General features: G+C 39.5%; 2 protein-coding genes and 1 pseudogene across 11 annotated transcripts in view; 2 read left to right on the top strand and 1 right to left on the bottom strand.

Moving 5' to 3' along the window:
• Positions 1-216: 216 nt before the first annotated feature.
• LOC109477270 (6-phosphofructo-2-kinase/fructose-2,6-bisphosphatase 1-like) lies at positions 217-18,200 on the bottom strand. 10 transcript variants are annotated; one of them, XM_019778357.1, is made up of 17 exons: positions 16,701-16,895; positions 14,308-14,433; positions 13,977-14,073; positions 12,851-12,914; positions 12,279-12,356; positions 11,966-12,022; positions 10,195-10,263; positions 8,467-8,588; positions 8,188-8,323; positions 7,790-8,008; positions 6,273-6,377; positions 4,796-4,837; positions 4,377-4,464; positions 4,067-4,129; positions 3,879-3,943; positions 2,810-2,881; positions 217-2,164 (listed from the first exon to the last, which is right to left on the bottom strand). In XM_019778357.1, the coding sequence occupies exons 1-17, from the start codon at positions 16,780-16,782 to the stop codon at positions 2,105-2,107; spliced, it is 1,545 nt and encodes a 514-aa protein (XP_019633916.1). In that variant the 5' UTR covers positions 16,783-16,895; the 3' UTR covers positions 217-2,104. The 10 variants fall into 10 exon arrangements, with proteins under 10 accessions (XP_019633916.1, XP_019633918.1, XP_019633920.1 ...); XM_019778359.1 differs by lacking the exons at positions 6,273-6,377; positions 10,195-10,263 and adding exons at positions 7,115-7,219; positions 11,204-11,236 and having other exon boundaries at positions 219-2,164; positions 16,701-16,893; XM_019778361.1 differs by lacking the exons at positions 6,273-6,377; positions 16,701-16,895 and adding exons at positions 7,115-7,219; positions 17,111-17,468 and having other exon boundaries at positions 220-2,164.
• Positions 18,201-18,338: 138 nt separating this feature from the next.
• LOC109477272 lies at positions 18,339-19,992 on the top strand (annotated as a pseudogene).
• Positions 19,993-23,382: 3,390 nt separating this feature from the next.
• The window catches only part of LOC109476970 (ubiquitin thioesterase OTU1-like), a 2,621-nt gene continuing 2,198 nt past the window's right edge, over positions 23,383-23,805 (top strand). The window contains 1 exon segment of the mRNA XM_019777986.1: positions 23,383-23,390. Within this exon segment, the coding sequence (XP_019633545.1) occupies positions 23,383-23,390 (8 nt within the window).

The following is a 23,805-nucleotide window of genomic DNA, read 5'->3' as shown; positions in this document are numbered from 1 at the left end:
CCTCCAAATTTTCGATGTCGACAAGATGTACAGTTGACATCGAAAATACAATGTACTTGGACTGGGAATCATATGTACAGATGATGAACTCACAGATGATTTGGCCAACTTACTCATTTCCCTCTTTAAGAATTAGGAATATTATTCTTGGGTGATTTGGTGTGTTTTGGTAACTTTTTGGGAACATATGTCAAGATGAGACTAGAGTAAGATACATGTACATGTACTTTTATTGGCTCGCATTGTTTGAAGTTTTGTGTATCCTCAATAGGCTAGACCCTTTTCTGTTGTCAGATTGACAAAGTTACCCTATAATTTTACATAAGACTGATCAGCAGTTACATCATGGTCAGGAGATAGACTTGCTATATTGGAAAATTTCACATGTTCCTTGGATGTTGTGAATTATATTGACACTTTCCACCTGGAATAAATAGAATTCTTTTACCACATATGAAAAATTCAACACACCCGTATGCCTAGCCTACAAGATATACACATTACTGTACACTTACACAAACTTCATACAGGGAAATAATATGGTACACATACATGGTAATTCTACATGTACATCTGCAGAAACTTCACAGTATCTCAATAGCAACAACCATTTTCCCAGTTATTGGCACAAAATACTTACATGTACTTGAACACCTACATACATACATTTATATGTACCAATTGACAGAAACAGCAGTCAGGTTTTTTCCATAGGAAAAACTACAACATATGTCTGAGACGTTTTCTTTGACTTCCGAATTGGCACAATACGACAACAGAACCTTAAGTCTTCGAGTCTCTGACATGACAGCTTTCCTGGCCTAATACTAAATGTATGTTGGACAATCGTAAACATTACCATCCAAGTGTTACTTTCGTTTCTCAAAAGTATTAAGCATTTTCCAATTTTGCACTGCTTATTCCTTGTGTATTACAACGGTCACATTGCAATCCAAAATCCAACGCACATTAAAAACTGATCTTTAGTGTAATTGCTGATGTCATTTTGTAGTATGAAATGTAACAAAATAATTTTCTGCTACAGTATGCAAACAACTTGTTAAAAGATTGAGTGAAACTATTGAGTACCGGTACAACAATAGTTCACAGTGTTGGAGCAACCGTCACAAAATATACACTAGACTTTGTTACACGTGTGAAGGTACACCTGTCTGTTAACATTGTTAACCACAAATTACTCTCTCCATCCTATTACTCTGTCCCATTTTGTACACAATGATAAAACAATATTGATAGCTGTAATGTATGAGAAGACTTCATTTAACCTAATTGCACAGCTAAGTTTCTTATCTGGCAAATACATGTATAGTAGAATTTTCTTTGGCGTGTTTTTAATTTTGATGAATTGGGCTAAAACCTCTACACTGGGCATTACAAACATGAATTAATCAGAGCTAGTTTGAGAAATGTTTACCTCTGAAATGACGTCCTGCCAACTAGCTTCAAACTTCTCAAAATGTAGCAACACAAAAATGACACATTTTACAGTATTCTCATCATCTTGTTAACTCATCTACTTTACAGTAATTTAAGTCATTATGGCCTTTTATAATCACATATGTACATCAAAATAAGGTATCTCAGAACCTATAGCTTTTTACAAGTACTGACATCCACAGGACGGTTCAGCAGCAAGGAAGCGGGATGTGGCCCAACTAACACTGGTCACTTTGACATTTCGGTGTTTTCAATGTCCAAGACATGTCTTTAAGACAGATATCTTCATCAGGGCAGAACAAAAGACACTTGGTCTTTTAGCTGACATGAGAAAGGTCACTAGATGTACTACATTGACACATGGTTTAGATAGTTCTAAAGTTGGTACACTTACTAAAAAAGTAACCTCTCCCATTCAAAGTGTCCAGTGTTAGCTGTCCCATCATAAATGCTCTTGGATATTTTCTGATATATAATTTCCAGCCTATATTGTATACATACTTTTTATTTAGTAAATATACTTTTCTTGTATCACAGTTATCATTCTTCCAACATTAAATAGTACTTTTCAGTCTTTGCCGAGTTCCCTTGTGATCTAAACTTGCCAGTTGGATCTGGTTCTTGCCATGGTGTGTCCCTGTCTCCTTCAGTAGTGGTCTGGCACTGTCTCCAATGCATCTTCACTCTTTCTCTGGGGGTCAGTGTTCTGAAACCACAGGGAACAAACAGACTGATCAATCAATCATTCCAACTGGAATAAAACACTATAACTGGACAGGCTATGGACTGAAAGAGCAATCTGGATTTAGAAACAAATGTATCTAAATGTGGTGTACCAGTCGTGACAAACCCTGCTGTAGAACAGGTCATTTGTGTTTCCTTGAACAAAGGCCAATTTCAAAACGCTACAAACATCTCAATGTGAATAGTCTGTCTAGCATTTTTTCTGGAAATTGTTCACCACTGCTTCCATATTGAACAGAACTATAATGCCCTTGCCTGAAGTACATACAAAAACAAACATTGAGATTCTGACTGGAAAACATAGCTGAGAAAAGTGAGATAAGGATGACAAGAGAAAGCAAGCACTGTCAAAAAGTATTTGATGGTAAATTGCTTGCCACAAATTTTGGCACAATTTGAACAATAGTTTGAAGGTCTCAACGAGCAATATTGAAAATAAAATTCTCTTCACTGAAACAAAAGACAACCACAAAATTGGTGCAACACCAGTGCAACTTTCAACCTGCAACTGCCAAAATACAGCTCAACAAAACGAGAGGGAATGCTCCAACAAGTAACGCAACAAACAAACAAAAACACACAGTAAATCGCTAGAAGTTTAACTAACCCCTGAGGCAGAGCACTCTACAGACAGTTGGACAGCAGCCAACTCAGCAGTGGGGGCACTCGAGCACTGATCCTATGGCAAAACATGCATATGGCATGCATCAGTTCCCATAGCTGTTACTTAGTTACATTTTACACAACTCCATATCAAGCTCCTGTGCAAACCAAAGAAGCAGGGTCATTGCAGACAGAACAATGCTTGTCATGCATGTGCTGCAAACTTCTAACAATGCTACTTGTAAGGCTTCTGATCACAGACAGAACTTGCAGCTGAGCAACATACATATATGCATACAACTTCACACTTGACCCTACATGAAATTGCACAAAAAACCCTCTTCAATCTATCTCTGTTCTCAACTTAAAGCCTAAGCAATGAAGTATGATTTCAACCTGTTTCTTGCAATCGGGTGCAACTGAACTCCACTCTCTACTTTACCTGGATTATTATTCTGATTCTCCCTGGCTTTCGCAAGCTGCGAGCAGGCACAACAGAACACAGGAACACAAGACACAAAAACAGAACTTGTTTAAACATAGAACAATGAGGAAGAACATCTACACTTCAAAATAGAAACATAGCACTATCACCAAAAGGAGCAACAACTGAGCTAACACAAGAGTTAAGGAGCAAGACTTTGCAAAAATTATTTTTCAATCTTCCATTAAGATAGAGACAATTTCTCTCTGGAGTAATCAGGGGCATCCTTAGTAACAGCTATCACTTCAGGCCAAATCAATAAAGGAAGCGACCTCAACGTGCACACTCTTCAAGCACACTACAAATTTTGGGCAAGCAAACCACAATGCAGTACTAAACAAGCCCACCACCAGAGTCTGATTTTCAAGATCATTGCTGCCATGAAGAATAAATACAAATAAAGGAATGAAAAAGAGAACTGGAAATCAAATTGATGTAGATGTAGGGTATGTATACACAAACTCTGCAACAAAACCTAACTAATATGGGCGAAACATCAGTAATACTAAACTGTTGTTGTATGAAGAAATGGGAATCGGAGGGTACAATATTTATGGTCCATTAAGTTCATACTGATGGGCTGCCCTACCTTTGGTCTCTCTCTGTGTGTGTTGACAGCTTCAATATTCAGGTAAAAGGACTCCACCTTACAACCTGGAGAGCACGACAATAAAAACACATCAACCATACACATTCCATCCTGGTGAACCAACCTAATAACAAAGTACTAAATAACTGAAGAACTACGAGTATGTTGTTGACAAAAGTAGGACTTACCATAAGCCATAGGGGTCAGCTTCATGACTGTGTGTAGGGGCACTTTCAGATATGGAAGATCATCTAAAAGTATGAAAATCAATGGAGTAATGTCAGTAATTTTGCAGCAGTGTCTTGCAAATTAGTCAGGCTTTGCTCCTCAACAGCATTGCTTGAATTTGATATGAGCACATTTGCCTCCCCTTTATAGGTACATGTATATGCACTAGTGCAATGTTCATCTGCAACTGTACATTGATCTTGATCTATTGTAAAAGTACATTGTTCTGAAAGATAAGACATCATGTGGGAGAAAATAAAGATAATTCACCTGAGTTCTTATCCAGGAAGTACGCCAGCAGACATCTCATGACAGCCTGATGACAGATGACCAGCACGTTGGTCTGTCTCTCCAGCTCCTGGAGGGAGAAAACATAGGTCAGACGTTAGCATCTGTGTCTCTATATGGACTATATGATATAGAAATGTGAACTTAAAAGAAATGCAATATTTGTCCAGCACAACTTTGAAAGATTGCCAACAACTCAGTGATAATGCTGTTCATGGAATAAATATCAGACAACCTTTTAGAACACACAATGCACATTTTCATCATGATGACTATGAGAAAATACAGAAAGTACTGAAAACTAAGATGTCTGTGTCAAATCTGTTTTTGAACAGTGTAGGTTTTGTAGCAATCACTTCTGGTTGTAGTATCGCCCCGTGGATGTTTTGAGTAGCACTTACCATAATCACAGGCTCCAGGCGGGCCACCAGGTCTTGATATGACTGGGGGAAATAAAAACATAGTCAGAATGATGGGTCTCCATCACAACAGTTGCTGCTTAGAAAGTCACTAGAGAAATCTCTTCTCTTTAATTGACAGATCTTTTATATTTCCAACACTATCTGGTGTTAAGAAACCATAATACAGAGGGACCCAATCCCTTACAAATTGTAGAAAGATTTGATATTGAATAAATGGTCTATTTCTTAATGTACATATACATGTATTATGTACAAATATACTAGTATACAATCTTTTTTGCTGAAGAACCTGATCTCCAAAGGAACAAAAGTTATGTTGTGTTATTATAATACATATACATGTACATATGATTGGTTGCATGCTAAAGGGGGAAATGAAGACACCTTAACAGTGTGTCTCTGAGTCATGATGGAAAATGATCAATGTTCAAAGGCCAAGTGCAAATCAATAATGAAGAAGGGAGGATTGTGATGGTGGTGAAGTACGTTTCTTTAAGTCATCTTTGCATACTAGTACCAATAATTTAGATTCCAACAATCATGCAACCAAAACCCAGGTTTCTGCTGGCTTTCAGCCATATTTACTCCAACATTCTTTAACAACCAAGTTCTATTTATCTTCACAAGTGCCTTATCAAGTTATGGGTGTTACTTGTACACCAGAAATGTTCACAACGAAGTTACAGAACAAAAATGTATATTAATTCTTACCATTAATAACCAGTATTGCCTGTTATTCATTATAACATTTGTTACTCTTAGTAAAACACATTCTTTACGCAACAGTCACCAAACCACGACAACACAACAACAATGGATGAGTGGACAGATTTGCTGAACACGTGGGTAGAAAATGCAGTTTACTGCACAAAATTACATTGCCACATTGAATGTGACAGTAAAGAGAATGCATTCGAGATGACTTTATTTTGCGCTTGGAAAGGGTCTAACGCAGGTCTGCTATTCTAATCTAACATTGTCAAATTCTGGACTGAGGAATCCAGTCAATTTATGGTTCTTCACCTCGCATGTACTTTGTCTAAATTTGGTTGATGAATGTGTATCCTTAATACAATCTGTGATAAGTAGTATAACCTTTACAGCGTTTCTCAAAAAAGTGTTGAATTAAGTTGGACATTTTAGGGCCTCGAACTGTGCAGATGATATAGGCACTAAATGCTAAGCATTGTCTGTTGCTTTGGGATTTCCTCTAAAAAAATCTGAACTCTAGAGAAGGCTTAGCAAGCACTTTAGAGTTGAATTGAGATGTGCAATCTGCCAGCTTTTAGCTGGAAAAAGGAACCGATCTTTCACTGAAAAAGTGAGAAAAATGAGCTGAGACAACATGAAGAGATGGTGTTGAACTGTGCAGAAGATGCAGCTGTAACAGTTACGAAGCGAGGGAGTGAGGGAACAGCTGAACAGATGACAGAGGGGTTGTTATGACGAGGCTCACCTCCCCGGAAGGGTGTGGCACGTGATACTTGTCGCCATCCCGCTTAGCCAGCTGGGCGGGAAAGTCGCGAGCTATTTCCGCGTAAGTCATCTCCTCCCACTTACCCTGCAAATTCCAGCCACACAAGATTGTACTGCAATGTTGGGAGGAGTGGGTAGGGGGCACTGCTGCACTGCTTTCTGCACATGTGGCCACTCTGCAAGGCTTTGTTTTCTTTTCAAAAGTCCATGCAGGACTGTATATATTTAGAATAAAATTCTATCTGTGAGCTTTTTTTGCACACCAGATTTCAAGACTCTAGTGGTGGACATTGGGATATTATTCTGTATTTTGTTAACTTTTCTTTTGTTGATACAGATATTTAAATGTTTGGCCACCTTTTGAACCATTTTGTCTTCCTACATCTAAAATTCAGCACAATGTCACTGTGGACGTTTCCACTTGTGCTATCGTCCATATACAGCAAAAATGAGCTGAAAAAGCTTGTAGCCATCCAAACACTAGAGCCAACTTCTATTCTCTACAGCACTGCATCTTGGCAGCCAAAGAATCAAGTCACGTCGACACAATTATTTTGTGTAGACTACCAGGGCTTGGAGCTGCTGCCAGTCTGAGCTCTCAGATGACCTCAATACTGTGCCATTGCCTAGGTGCAGCACTTGCACAAAGGAAACATGCCTTTACTCGTTGAGAGGAGCACAGGGTTTTTTCACCTGTCTAAAAAAACACACCTTGCTGAGCAGCACACGTGCAGTAAGGAGACACAGCGGAGGCACACCTCTGCCTCCGTCTTACACACTAACTAACTAACCAACTGGCTACCTGCCTCCCCAGCGACTCACCTCCCCGCGAGGGTACCGGTAGTGGTACTTGTCCTGATCCCGCATAGCAAACTCCTCGGGGTACTTCTCTTGGATCTCCTCGTATGTCATTTCCTCACACACCCCCTGCAGCATGGTTAAGGAACACAAACGTAGGTATTCCAACACCGCAGCTGGACAAGTCACCAGGGACCCGGCCACCGAGGTGGCTGGTGGTTGGCAACTTCCAGTCATTAAATTTCTCAGTAACAGTTTGAATTATAGGAGTCATTTAAAAACATGTACTTTTTAACAATAGATAATTTTGATCACAAGTGTTGTGGGGGTCTTTATATTTTAGTACAAAAATTATCACAAGTTTGCGTGTCTTTATAGTTTGGTTGGAATACCTATTAGATGCATGCACTACTTGCTATTGTCTCCCAACCAAATAACTACAATGTAACTACAAAAAGGGGTGAAGATTTTGGAAACAGAACAAGTTATCATGGTAAAATGACATATGTAAGGCTACAAACACTTGAATACTGAGACTATAAGCATAAAACTATACTGCAAGAAACACCCACCCACAACCAGAAAAACATTTACAAAATTGCAGCCCTCTTCCCCTAAAATCTAACTTATGCAGTGTTACAGATAAAAAAGACAATAGATTCTCCATGAAAGTGCTAAGAACAGCAGAGCACTACTTACCGCATCAATCTCGTTCAGAGCCTTCCACTGTTCGATGGGTGCGTGGAAGCCGCCGGCCGTCTCGATGGTGCGCTTCAGCTGGCTGGTCCACACCTTCAGGTTGTTGACGTCCTGTTCTTCCATGAACTTCGCCAGCGCGTTGGCGAACTGTCGGCCGCGGAAGGAGAGGGAGGAGTCGCCGCCGATACGGCCCTTGATGTTCAACTCACTTTCACCATGCTGAATCAATTTTCGTAAAGACAGTCAAGAGCTTTTCTATGATTGTCTATTAACAAATTGTGTCAAAAGACGGTATGACAGACCCCAATGTGAGACCTTATCCAAGTCTAAATGCTATGCTAAACCTAAATTCTACAAACAAGACAATTCTCAATGATCAACCAGTGGATTCTCCTTACCCGAGTAAGGTAGATGCTCCTGGGGAGAACATGGATGTTCATCAGGTAGTAGCAGATCTTGCTCTGGACGTGGTCCTGGATCTGGTTCACGAGGAAACGCTGGCCGACATTGTGCACTTGGATGAAGGACTTCTCCCTGGAGGTGAGCAAAAAAAAAAAAGACTTTTAAGTTTTAACCTCAAAGAACAAAAAATGATCTACAGTGGCCATAGGCTTCAATACCTAGGTGGCCATTGTTGCAACTTTAAACAAGTCCATGAAGTACATAGATGATCCTACTTGTCGTATTCAGTGTCGAGAGGTTCGTAACTCTTCTGGTACATGCGGATCCGCTCCAGAAAGTCTCTCATGGCCTCGTCCTTGTTCATGTTCCTGTAGTCTGGGCTGTTCACCTTCACTTCCTGCAACCAAGAGGGAAAACTGGTCACGACTGAATCACTAGTGCTTACACTTGACAGTGTAGCTGAAGTCTGGTCATGTTGAATGGGAAAATCCAACAAAATGTTTTGATGTTACAACCATTCATAAAGGCATGTTCATCTCAAACCATATTCTGAAATTGAAACTTTATCAGAATTACCCAAAGCCCACAGGTTTTCATAGTTGTCATATAACATTATTTGTGACATTGGTCATGAAAGGAGAAATAAAAATCATTGATTCTGCAACAAAATTATCTGACAAATCCTCTGGTCTAAGTCTGTTTCAAACCCAGAAATTGTCATATTCAAATTTAATCTTCCGTTCGAATTGTACTCTTATTTAGAATGGGTCCTGTTTGCTTAACTACTATAGATTGAGATTAAGTTATTTTCTGTATACAAAATTTGTCATAACAGATCGAGACAAACTCTTTTCCTGTGGTTTAAATATATCATGCAATAGTACATGCAACATGGTAGGGTGACGGAGGGAGGGGGGCAAGAAAGTGAAGATGCAAAAAAAAAAGTGCAAAAAAGCGCAGGCAGTATCAACATCGCACAGAAGGAAAAAGTAAGTCCTTCCACAGAAATGATCAGAGTTTTGTGCTATTGGATGCATGAAGGGGAAGGATTTAAAACATCCTTTCAAAGGTCTTGGACTACCTTGAACAATTTTAGCAGATGAGCTTTGGGAACATGCAGGCATGTTGAATGGGGAGAGATACTTTAACTTACAAGTTAGACAATAGGTTCAATAGGATGATTGCTTAATTTGGTTCTACGCACTGTACAATACCCTTGTACAGTGCGTAAAAATAGTCTATGCAAGAATCTACAGTGCTTAATTTGTCTATTTTAGTTGCTTCTTATATCTTGAATACTTGCTGTGTTTTAATTAAATATTATCTTAGAAGATTGAAAAGCAGTTGGATTTGGAACAGAGAAAGACAGTGTGGATTACTTTTATCACAAATTTTCTTTCATATAACAGTAGAACGGTGTCACAAAAATGCATTGGACCGATTATGATGAAACCACAAATGTGTAGCTTTACTGTAGCTGAACACTGTTAATCTGAAATTACTGCAAAAGGCCAATTAGAAAACCATCACCAGTTTGAGAACTAAGTTTCATACAAGTATGTGCTTTCTGTGCTTGGATTGAATACAGTATGTGCATGTTATGAACCTAAACCCCCAGTCACATACATCGTGCAATGCACCTAGTACCATGGTTTTCCATGACAATCGTCTTATGTCTTAGATCTGAGAAGAAACCTTCTAATGTTGGTAAAACATTGAAGGTGTATTGTACGATGTATGTGTTCACCACCAGTCAAGTACAAGGTCATAATTTCTGCTTGCATGCCAACATTACAATGTAAGGTCCCTCCTTCACATGCCACACTAGTCTGTTGGTTCTTAGACTGCCGGTGTAAAGAAACAATGCTGAACTGGACTATCAATAGAAGCCTAACCAAAGAATGTTGGCATACATGAAGAAAACCAGCCTTGTGTGAGAACATGAAAAGCGCTCCTCAGTTTAACCATGATACCCTGACATGCAGTGTGGGGGGGAAACTTACGCCGACATCACGCCTGAACGGCGCAGCGGCACCGCGTCCTTCTGATATCTCCCCCAATTCCTCATGCCCCTGCATGCAAAGAGTGAGACGTGAGGGCGGGTGGGAAGCTCAAGGTCGCCTGCGAATGGTTCAAGGTCATCCGACAACAGACAAACAGACCTTTCAGAAATTGGCAGGCCTTTGAGTTGGTTTTCCATAGAACCAGAGCCAAGAGTTATGTAACAGGTTTCTTTCACAGTATGAAAGTATGATTACCAGTAGTTTGTTAAAACATAGCTGCACCATTCTTTCAATTTCGACATGCTATCATCAAAGAGTTTTGCCACACTCTATGCCAAGTTTACTACAATAGCAGTATGTCTGTGACAGAACAGCCTTACTTGTGACTTTCTCAATTTGTCTTTCTTAAATTTCAGGGACTATTCTATAATGCCGTCAGTGGATATGGATACATCGACGTTGTGTGTCATGCTTTGCTTGATTCATTGCTTTATTGGTTGAGGAAGGATAGGCATGGATTCTTCAGATTTGTTAGGACAGATGGAGAGTAGCGATAGCATTCTGTCTAGTAACGGGGGAAAATGTGGCTATGATCCACACACCTTGTTTGTTTACAATGTAGTACTGGTCAAGTTAAACTCAGAAAGCAACCTTTAGATTTCTAAATTTGAAATTCAAATCAAAGTACCCAGGCTGAAGGTCCCCAATCCATCCACTGGTAATGCTTTCAATGCCACTTAAGATGGCAAACTTCCTTTTATATTTAGCAGGTGTTATTTTTGTCAATGATGTATTAAGTTGATTCCAAGTCCAAGTTGCTATATGGGCGATTTCTAATTCTTTCTAAAAATTTGTGATTAATAAAAATACATATTTCATAGTTTTTAAAATGTTCCTGTGTCTAGTGTTTTTAGACATTTGTCCACAACTGTAAAAGAAATCAGTTAAGTTCATATATGCCTAAGAAGTGCTGGGTAGTAGGCCAGGGCATCATGAAATGGTACCTTACCGCAAAAGAGCTACTGGTGTCCTGCAGTGTGATCTAAAAATGGACAGAAGAAGTCCAAATAGAAATTTTTGTACATATTTTCAAAGCCGAATGAGTCAAATATGTGATTGAAAACAATTCAAAAGAAGGATTTTTGCAGCCAGTTTTAAGATGTGATTATGCAAATCAGAATGTATTCAAATTCTATATTTTCATAACAATCCACGATTTCTTTTCTTTTGAAAGTTACATTTCAAAATTATTGGAAATAATCATTCCAAAATTTTTGGAAAAAAAATTATTTTGAAATCTTCATTGAGAGCTACACGTACATCATTGGACTTGAGATTGGAGATAAGTTCGTGCTCACAGAAGACTACTGAGACTCAGAGATCACTTTTTTACATTCATCAGTCTTGCCAACCTACATACATGTACTCGATAATTGACTATAGAATTTGATAGTGATGCAGTGGTCCCAAACTTAAGATGACCAGCATTGCGAAGACTTAATTAGTTTGATAAGGGCCAGCAACATTTACACACGTTTGGAAGGATGCAAGCAAGGGAATTAAAACATTGGGAAAAGACGGAAGAAAGGCAAATCAAATTGAAGTGCAAATCAGAAATCATCAATGAGCTCAAATATTCCACAAACATCATGCAGTATAAAACTAGTAAAAGGGGTACATTTGGGAAGTGTTTTATAGCAGCGAATTTGACAATTTTAAGGCACTTTGAAGTAATGTTATATACTTGCATGTTTTATTCATTTGCACCTACCTTCACATTTTCTGCAACCACTTCCGGATCATCGCACATTGACTCAATGAAAAAGACCTGGAGAGAGAGGAGTGTGCTCATATTAGTGTCAGAAGATGAACAATGTAATTTAAAATGCACTGTACTGTATCTGGGGCCAATACAACTCTCTCCACTGAAGTGGTCGAGATTAACCTTCAACCTGACATGGAAACTATTTTGCACCAAACTGGTACTGGATATATGGAGGTTATGTAGCAAGGCAAAAGTTAAGGGCATGGGATTGGAGACTACCATTCCTGGGCCACTTCCCTTCATGTGTCCACATACATACCTTGAAGTTCTTCTCCTTTTGACAGTAGTCCATAACCAGCTGGCGTCTCTCTCGAGTCGTGTTGGTTGCATCAAAAACCTGCAAAACAAAACATCCGTCAGGACACACCCTCCAAGCTTTGAGTGGCTACTTTAAGGTTAAACTGAATTGTTTCTGAATACAACAGATTACAAGCTCCTTGTCTTGATAAGATCTGTTTAATTTCAAACAATCCATTTGCCCATTATCCTGCAAATCTATACATATGCACCTAAACCTATACTTAACAGAATAAAGGAGTCATCTTCATATCAAGGATTTTATCAAACTTTGTTAAGATGTAGACAAAACTTTGAAACATTGTGTTAGAATTGCATAGATGATAGAGTAATTATAATATAATGGTGAATGATAAGCAGATGTCGCTGCTGAAAATCTAGTCTTTCAACAAACTTTAGATGATCACAAGGCAACCTCAACTGGTTGCCTCTAACACAATCTGGATGCCCGTGAGACTGGGCAATCATGAATGTGAACATTCAGACTGATATGTCATTTGAACAATCAGAGTTTTCTCAGATTTTCATACTTACAGCTACATCACCTTCATTCTCTAGCCAACCAATCATATCTTCCATAGCCTGCTCACAAACTTTACTACAAAAAGAAACACAAGGCAGGGTTAAGCCTAAGGCGATATGCCCAAGGTTAGTCCATGGACTTCAGCAACAAACCTTCCAACTGGGCATCTCCTTTTCATGTTCCTTCAATATCATTTCCTCTGCTGATGTAAGTACTATATATAGTCCACTGGTTGAGAAACAGGCCTACTAAGTAAACAGAGATGAATTTTGATTTTATTTTGGGGGAGGGGGGTGTTTGTTACCAATGGTTGTTCTCACATTTTTTGCTGGCTAGAAAAAGTCATTGGGGGCTTTTTTCTGTAATGAGATTTTAATCAAGAGAACTTGGGTTATACAGCAGGGCTTGAATGATAAAACTTTGGTAATAAATTCTATCTTTGGCAGAAGGCAGATTTGGTCTGCAAATTTCTTAAGAAGTTGGCATTTGTCCAGTTGGGAAACCTTTGTCCTGAGGAGAGTTGGAAGAGTTTGTGTCTGTGTCCCTGGAACCATCACCGACAGGTTAAACACGTGCCGCACGGCTGTACTTACGGCCACTTCGCCCTCCCTTCAAGCCACAACGACATGTCAGCTAGGGCATCCAAGGCACATTGTCTATGGGGGCATCGGGGGGAATATTCCAGAGAAAAAAATCAGAGGAAACACACAAACAAATAGATGATTGAACAACATGGAATCACATGTAGTTTAGATTACACATGCGATTAGGTTATAGATGAAATGACTTTAAAATGGTAGGCGTCAGATATCGTGATGCAAGTTACAGGTATTGTACATGACGTACAAGTATTATGTACATGATTGTGTAAGTGAATGTGGTAAAGAATAAAATTAAGGAAACTTAAGGCTAAATGCCATGAGCACAAATAGTCATTTCATTGATACATCTGTAACAATATACAATGTGTAATATTTTCTTTGACTTGTATTGAATTTAGTGACATTAACAACTGGTAAAATTACATGTACAGTGACATAGAGTTAACAAAGAAACCTCAACACATCAGCATTCTATGTACACTGACCCATCATTCATGATTGAGTTAAAAATGTTGAAAAGGAACATATTTCTCACTTTCTAATCTTCATGGCCTCCTTGTTCTGAGGGTCGAAGAAGTCAAACTTCTTGTATTCCTTGACGGCACTTCGTCGGTACTCTCCAACATTGAACACTGAGAAGGGAGGGGGTGAGCAATTTTCATCAATTTGTGTTGTTGTGACTATCAAATAGTTATACAGTAGATCATATAACCTTAATGAAAGAAAGCTCTCCTTTAGCAATGAAACCACTGCAAAAATACATGCCAAATGACGGAATAAATGAATTATGTGAGTGAACTTTCAGTTGAAGTTTCAAGGTGAACTAAAAAGAACATCTTAGAACATCAGTATAAAAAGGACCCTACCTCTGCACTTGACCCCAATCCAGTTCAGGTATCGGGTGAGTTTCTTGGACATGTAGGTCTTGCCTCTGGCAGGCAGACCCACCATCACAATCACTGTGGGGCAGTTGGCCAGCTGAGGGCATGATGCTGCAAAAAATAAACATGCATCTCTTAAAAAACAGCAAGGCAGAGGCAACCTAATTATAAGCATAAATTATTCGGTGCACTCATTTACGCATCCTCACATGCTCTGGCCAGTCTGGGTCATGTAGCATCTGTCCATTTGGTGCACTACAACACAAAATACACACATACATTTACATGTATGATTTATCAGTAACATAAACATATCAGATACCATGGACCTTTTTGTTCCCCATTTGTCTATTGCCTAGTATTGGGTACAAACAAAGAATTGTTTCAGACTTACACTATGCTTTAGTCTAATTTTGGTGCTTAAAATCATACCAGCTTAGATTTCCAAAGCATGGCACTGCTAGTGCTACTGCACAAAAACCATTTATAACTGCAGTAAGCAAATTACACACAAACGATGCAGTATACGTGAACACCACAAATAACCCATTCTAGCAACGGCCCTCAGCACGAGTTCAATTTTGAGGCAGCGAAATCGAATCAGATCAGCCCCTGACTCCAATTCCCCAACACTGCCAGGCATACAAATGTAACTGGAATGAGTGAAAGCGAAAGCAATTACATGTCTATTGTATAGTCCGGCTAATGCCGTGTGGTAGGAAGACGTGAGCAGGAATCAGACACAAGTTTGCCTGAAAGACATGTACACAAGACTGTCCTAAATCAATGGAATAATGGTGCTAAGCCAATCTTATGATAAATTTAGACAATATGTGCCTTTTGGGGCTAGGCCTCACCCTCTCTGGCTGTCAAGTCTGTGTGTACATAATGAAATTCCTCATTAGCAACAGCCCTTAAGCATATGTGCGCCATGTGCCACATTTTACTTAAGGCTGGAAATAAAATTATAAGCTTTGTCTGTGTCACGAGGCCAGTACGTCAAATCAAATCAGCTTCTAGCTCCAATTTTCCTGCCCTTGCACCTAAATGGAATTTTCCATCCATGGCAACTCTTCTTGGCAGTTGGCAATGTGACAAATTGTATCCTGGACGGAAACTATTGAAACTAGCAGGCAAACTGCAACGGAACATTCCATTTCTAGCAAATTACATTGTGAAGTGTGAAGAAATGAAGTCCTGCACCAAACAAACTGGATCAGCTGTTAATCTTTGTACAAGTCCTTTCCCAAGAGGACTGTAGAACAATTAAATATGTAAATATGTACATAAGCAGGTGACGACACCCCTATGGAGGAAGTCCCCATGTGCATGTAGACCCATGCCCTGATCATGCACTGATCATGTGAACACTTACTTTCTTCAGGTGGCCGCCCAATGAACCATTCACTACCGGCTTCCACAAAACCACTTGGCCCTTACAAGTACTACTATTTATACCAACATTTAGCTGCAAAATGCTTCTATATCACAATCAGATTACAATGCTCAAATATAAATATCCATGGCAACAAGCAGCCCCTCAAAATTTCAGGTCATGCTGTCACGTGTGTAAACAACACAGTGCACATATAACATTGTTACGTCTGACGCAAAGGTTGCACAACCAGAGACGGACAAAGTACAATCACGTGTAAATCAAACAGTGATAGACTGTCGCCCTATGGTACCAAAAACTGCCTGGGTACACCCCCTGTCGGCAGAGAGAACACCCCCTAAACGCCTTTAGAACCAGCCAGTCCCAGGGCTCTGCTGTGTAACCTGATACAGCTGGTTCTCATGAGTTGGCCATGCTAACCAAACTGACACCTCATACTTGGCCTCAGTGGAAATTTCCAGGACACACAGTACTATGATAACAATATGGAAAATTTGGTAAAATTCTCAGCTGGGAAAGGAAAGTTGTTTCAATTTTGGAAGTGATCTAGACACAATAGCTTTTTCAGACATTAAATCTCTAGACATAACAATATAATGATGAATATTCACACCAACATACATGACAGGAAGTGCACATCCTATCAAGCCCCAGATTGTTTTGACAGCCATGAAAACAAAGAAAATGTGGGAAACTCTGACAAACCAAATGTGATACAATTTTGGGACAAAACTACAGCAAGACATATCCAGCATGTGTTTTGAATAATGATAGCAAAGAAACCATGATCAACACACAGTCTTTAAGCTCCTGCTGACACAACATACCACAAATTTCTACAATATACTCAAGATATGTAATTTTAACTGAATAACAGTCTACACGTTACCTAAATGTTGTACTTGACTGTGACTGTGTGAGCTGAGATTTAAACCTAACAGAAACTACAGTCCACCACATGTCAGAGGAAAATTCCACCTACCTGGCCCCAAATTTCCCAACTCAGAACCAGTAACGCCTACTTCGGGACAGGATAATTTTCTTGTTCTCATGTCGTCAGACATAGGCACCTCATTTCTTATACAATTTCACCTAGAAAGGCACTGTTCTCTATGGCACCCTCTTTCTAACTGTGACCGGCAACTGACAACCCGGCCAGAAATGGGGCAGCGGAAAACCTGATGCACATAAGCACTATTGACAGACAGGCCAACAGCCAATCAGAGCCAAGTCATGTGATACGCAGCTCTTTCATGAGGAGGCCTATTCTGGGGAGGCACTTGAATGGTAGGTATTCTTGCCTTTCACACCCTTCTATAGACTTGGCAACCGCCATACTTAAAGACCTATCATTTGCTCATACAGAAAGGTGTACCGAAGCAGCCACAATACCTGGTCCAATAGGCATGCTGGTGAAATTGGACCCCCTGAGAGTGAAGCTGGTCCTCTGGAACCCCCACTTGACAGAGTGGTTTGTTCCAGTGAATGCACAATGAATGTAGATCAGTGTGCCCTACTGCACAGGACTTGTAACATTCCAAACAACCTGGCCTGAAAATTTGACAGGCTGCACATCACACGGTTTGAAGACCTCCAAAATAACTACTGTATATGGACTCTGGACACATTTATACGCTTGGCCTTGGGTTATTTATAAACCGTGTGAGGTAGCTCTCAATTTGCTGGAAATGGAAGGAAAGATGTCCCAAGTGGATGACAAACAATTCGAAATGGGGAAGAGAGAAATTAATGTCGTCATAATTGTTTTCTGACGTTGTCATTTTGGGTTACCGAGAAACTGCGTTTGTAAATTATTTTTTACTAACAATTTCCATCAAAGATAATGTGTAGTATTAGAAGGAACGACATTTTATGTACCAATGACTTTACAGTGAAAATGAACCGTTCACAACAGGATATTGGAATTTTTCTGAAACCGTGGTAACGAACACGTAGGCATCAAATCCCGCGCCAAAATAAGTGGATGGCAAATTTGCGTTCAGAACAAAACTTGCACAATTAATTTGGCAAATTTCTAGCCCATATGCCATTCAATATATCACATGAATATCCAAAGAATTGACCTTGACACGTCAATGTACTAAAAATGTTCTTTCTCTGTCGTACCCTTTGTTGTAGAAGAAAGAGGACAGCTACGTAACAACATTTGTCCTTGTAATCAGCACGTAACGCCCATTCAACCACGCTATCGTATGAATGAACACCAAATTTTCGGGCGCCAGTTCTCGAAAAATTAAACTTCCGCACTCCCAAAATCAAACGTTATGTCTAAGGATACCGTATAATGGTGTAGTTTGGGTACTTAAAGTGACTTTTCGGTGGGAAACATGAAAGGTAGGAGAGCTTTTCCGACTGACCTGGCGGCCGCGAGGGCGATTTCCGTCCGTCGTCAGACATCTTGGAGCGAGTTCTGCTCAGCCACCGCAGCCAAGCAAATACGATCTTGCGTTACAGAGGCAAATCCCGTTTAACAATGAAATCTAGCAAATTAATTCATCGTTATAAATATAAAATATTAAATCTAATTTCTAGAAGCCATGTGTCTCAAGATTTCATCCCGTGATTATATTGTAATCATAAAAAGTGTTTGTTGGTGGTGGATTTGACCTCTGACCATACGAATCGCCATTTTGTAGGAGAGGTTTGAATTAGAACAGCTGTCTTTGTTGTTTATTTTGGAGATTTCAGAGAACGGTGGGTGAGTTGTAGTTTATACAAGTCAATTGTCGTTACGTCTGTGAATATTGCTACTACATACTCTGTGCTAAGAAGCACCTAAGGTCTTTGAAGCTATAAATTATAACATAACTGCCAGGTGTTCCAATTTAAGCACCAAGGCCAGTTTGCTCACAATCATGTTTATTTTTGCCCAAGTCTAATATTACGTATTACCGAGGACATTATACAGCTAATAAGATCCCCATCTTTTTCTAAGGTACAAAGATATAATAGAAGACAGTAACATAATCAAATTCTTTATCTATGATGCACCAAGGATGTAAGCCTCACTAGCCTTCATGATCAGTGTGATTCATCCTGACTCACAACCTTTGTTTAGTCAAGGACATTTACTGATAGAACGTCCTTGGTTTAATAGAATTTAGAATGTGACATGTGTCCACTTTTTCCTCAATATAAGAAGCAATCGACAACAATGAGCGGGGCCGGTTCAGCTCTCACACTACGATGCAAGTCCAAAAACGGGCAACACCTCATGAAGGGACTGACCACACAGTCGACGGTCGCTGATCTTCAACGTCTCGTCGCCGAGCTCACCAACATCCCGAAGGAGTCACAGAAGATCCTGATCGGTTTCCCTCCCCATCCCATCAAGTTTGACGGGGAGACTGCGCCGCTGAACAGTTTACCCATATGTTCTGGTGACACGTTAGTGATAGAGGAAGACAGGAGCAAGACAGCAGCACCGGCACCAGTACCACCCCCAACTTCAGTACCAGCAAACCGGCGTACAGTCCCGACCAGTAATAGCAACTTCAGCCTGTCTGGGCAGGGAGTGATGACACGGAAAGTCGTGCCAGCGAACAACTCCTGCCTGTTCACCGCCATCGGTTTCGTGATGGAGGGCGGAGTCATGGACCTGTCACGTGCCACACAGATGAGGAATCTGATAGCAGACGTCGTTGCCTCCAATGCTGTTCTTTACAACGAAGCTCTCCTAGGAAAGAGCAATGCTGAGTACTGCGCTTGGATTCTGAATTCCGAGAGCTGGGGAGGGGCTATAGAAGTCTCCATCTTATCTAAAGTCTATGAGACTGAAATAGACGTCGTTGACATTCAGTCTTGCAGAATAGACCGCTTTGGAGAAGACAGTAGGTATGACCAGCGTGTTCTCTTGCTGTACGATGGGATCCACTACGATGCTCTGTACCTGGAGGCGCTGGACCCAAACTTTCCCGCCAAGACAATCTTCCCGACAACGGACGACTCCATCCTCGCCCTAGCGCAGGAGTTTGCCACTGAAGCTCGCAGCAACCGCCAGTTCACGGACGTGTCGGGTTTCACGCTGCGCTGTCTGGTGTGTAACACGTGTCTGACGGGGCAGAAACAAGCCCAGGAACACGCCACGCAAACTGGGCACATCAACTTTGGCGAGGTCTAACAGTAATACTAACAGGTCCCTGTATGTGGACTCAATTAATAATACTTACTTGTTTTAAAATGCTCGAAAGAGTAGGCTATGCCAGCCATTATTATTCCTAGGTCGCAAGGAAGAAAACAAATACATTTGACTGAAAAGTCACTAGAAAATTTGAATTCTCCAACTATTTTTTTTATAGTGAAATGTCTCGAACTGTCATAGCAGAAACTGTATTACAAATATTCAATCAAGTTTTAGTAGTGTGGATGTTTTTTTACATATTACAGCAACAGGAAATGTCTGTAATATGTACTATGTATGTGTTTTATTAGTCTCCACCAGACTCCTTTGCAGGCTGAATGAATAGTAGAAACTGGCCTAAAAAGAATGTACTGGTAGCTGGCAAGGGGAGTTTGCCATAGAAGGTGCAGTTTACCTGCATAGACTGGAAAGGAGTCTGGTGGAGACAAGTGTTTTATAGAATCCAATGGTATTTCATCCTTCTCCCTGCTACTTAGCTCCATAACAAATACATGTTTACGAGTGTTTGAAACATCTTTTGCAGAAGAAATAGACAGTGAATGTTAACAAAGTTGAAGTTTCTACTAAATGTTGCTGTAACAAATACTAGAAGTACATATACATGTAGCTGTCTTGTGGCAAATGTGTACACAAGGAGAAATGATGACAAGTATACATGTGTTAGTATGGGTAGATGTTTTTATTACTCCATGTTGAATGGCAAAATGCTTTAGACTTTACCAATAAACATGTATTTGTGACAATGCAGAGTTTTTCTTGGATGCATCTTTAGACTATTGGTGTCAATTTCTAGGACACATGCAATTCTGGACCTATAAGTGACGTCCCCTAAAAATTGTAGCAAATTTTCTATCTGAAATATACCTGTAACCTGGCCAATAACTTCTAAAATTTCTACGATTACCCTACCACGTCTTTTTTTTTTTACCTTTTTTTTCCCATGCTACCTACATAGTTAATAGTCTGCCTTTCAAATGGTCTGTAGAAGAGCAATGGTTAGACTATACACATACATGTTCATAAAAGATGAATTTGTTGGCTTTACAACATATTGTCTGAGATCACAGCTTTATGACACATATACGGTTTCTCCTCAAGCCACTAAACATAAAATCATTTTGATTCTGGTGACTATACCAACATTGTTATGATACTATCATTTTTGTAACCCACATATATTCATGACCCCCATTCATCATCTCATCTTGTGAAATATGTGCAATTTACAAACCTGTCACCAGATGGCGCAACTTCACTGTCACCAACCATGACTCAGAACCACCTGACTACATGTAACCATCTTTTAGATAAATATCTATACATCACATGTGCTCTATTGTGCACCTCATATGTTTACCATAGCAAGAATTAGTAGTAGTAGTAATACATAAAGTACAAACGTTAACAACTCCACATGCAGAGACTTTGGAAAGTGCAGAGAAAACCAATTAAAAAAGATATTTCTGAATTTCGCACATAAATATAAGAAATCAAACAAGCATTGTATGTGCTTGTAGCACCCTCGGTGAAAATACATGTATCTGTCAGGTCTTCAATTTTACATTGCCCTATGACATGTTTTCTTTTCATAACTGTCCATCTGGGCAACAAAAAGAAATCCTACATTCAAATTTGAAGGACTTGACACATAAGCAGCAATCAACATTATGCACAATGTGCTGCATGAGCTGGTGTACATGGAACTTCCTAGCTAAAACTAGCTAAAATAACCAGGCTACATGGAATCCTTGTACGAGAATCAGATTCTTGGCACATATACATTGTACATTTCGAGACACAGATTTCACTTTGGTACATAAACAGGTTTCACCATGATACATGTAGATTCTGAAGGAGTCTGGATGAATAGGAGAGAATGTACTCTGTGTCCAGACTTGTTCTTCAGTGTGAGCCTCCCAGTAGATGTTCTGGCAGATTTTGGTAATTTTTGGCTGCCATGTTTACGCTAGATACCGCCCTATAACTTTTTTGTTTAACAAAAACAACAAAGCAAAACCAACAATAAACATGCCTTAGAGACTATCTTTTAGCAAAAAAATTCTTACTTTCACTTAGGATCAAAGCTGATCATATACATAAACAGGTAGCAAGTGTAAACAGGTACACTTTACATCACAACCTTGTTACCGGTAGGTACATGTAGTTTCTAAGTAACTTACATGATTTAACTATGCCCAAAGCATGCAATTCCAGTCTTTTAGAGTCCATAGTATGGCTCATAGAATATTATGTAGTTCACCACATTGTGAGTCAGTGAACTTAACTATTAGTATAACAAAGCTAGGTTTAAGTTGATGCAGAGAACAATGAAGACTGGAAGACTTAAAAATGCCAAGTAAACCAAACTAGGAGGTTTGACTCCTACATGTATTTACTGTCTATGTAAATAAATCAACACAACATGTCCAATGACTATGTCACATGTCTGGGTAGATTACTCAGAGTATCCTAAGTTATTTTCTTTTTGACTTCACTTTTCTCAAAATGAAGAAAGAAGTTAATCAGTGACACACCTTCACAATTATTACACAGTCATGCTTTACAATCTCTCTCCACCATATACTTTTCTTTTGGAATTCCACTTCCCCCAATTTGACACACATTAATATTACTAATAACAAGTCACAGTATGCTTATAATCTAGACTGACTTGGTCACTGGACTCTTTTCTAAACTATAACTAGTTGGGGTCAAGGTAAGAGTTCAAGTTGTTCACCCCATAGGTCTGTGTTGGCTTGGCTTCGTATTCGTATATTAACCAGACTACACCATGCTTCTAGCAGGCCCTTCCAAAGGTCAGGCCCCTAGAATTGGAGAGGAGGCCCATTCAGCTGACAACAAGACAGGATTGATCATGATGAGTTTCCATAATATTAGCTAACCAATAAAAGTAGGGCAGGTTATTGGAATAAACTAAGGGAATGGTTTTATTAATTAGCTGTTTTTTTGTTGCACTGAAGTTTTACTTCTTGTCGATCCTGCCAGGGCTTCTCTGTACAGGGTCCTTCCCCTTACTCAGCTGCAGGGCCATGGCGTACGTGTAGACAAGGGAGTCCACCGTCACTCCCTCTTTCTTTGTGTAATCTAGAAAGAACAAGCAGAGCAATGATGAGAGGTGAACTTGTCTTTTTTTACTTATGCCAAGGAATGTGTTTTAGTATGAAAGTTTGTATACAAAACATTAATGAAGTTAATTCTTACTCCTATACAAAACCAACTTCAAACCACTTTGGAACATTTGCTCACTTCCAAGTCCCATGTTACCAGTACTAGTAATTATTAAGAATATTTGCTGGAGGTCTGGTTGAAAATTTTTTTGTCAGTCCCAGAACTGTAGCAAATGTTTGTTAGCTAGTTGGCATACACAAGTTCAATTGTTTTACTAAAACCACAAAACCAGGACAAGGCAAGATCCTATTCCTACAAGGGCACAACTGGTAAAAACAAGTCCTTACCATTTATCCTTGTCTGTAGCTCATTCATGGGGAAGTACAGCACTTTCACAAACTCTGCAACATACAGGCAAATATTGAACTGATAATGAATTGCTTCAACTTGTAATGTCTAGCACAATGTAAATCTTAAGGTTAAACTAGAAAGGCCAATATTTGCTTTGGAGCAAATACAGCGATGGGTTCACCACATTTTACGACATGGCAGGGAAAGAATGAGAAACACAAGGGAAAACAATGATTTACATTGATATAACTATAATATGAAGTAACATACAACTAAAACAACAGTTGGATAGCTATTCCCTACTTTATTGGTTAGGATTTTTAATTGCATAATGCAAACTGTTGATTTTCAAAATAAAAAAAAAACGTTCATGCCCCGCATTCCAATGCTGGAGCAGGAAAGCTTGAAATACCTACCAAAACACTTGAATACAGACATACTGTTA

This window comes from Branchiostoma belcheri, unplaced genomic scaffold (genome assembly GCF_001625305.1).
Source record: "Branchiostoma belcheri isolate BF01 breed outbred unplaced genomic scaffold, Haploidv18h27 scaffold4, whole genome shotgun sequence".
Classification (NCBI taxonomy): Eukaryota; Metazoa; Chordata; class Leptocardii; order Amphioxiformes; family Branchiostomatidae; genus Branchiostoma; species Branchiostoma belcheri.
This window is presented reverse-complemented; position numbering and strand designations above follow the sequence as displayed.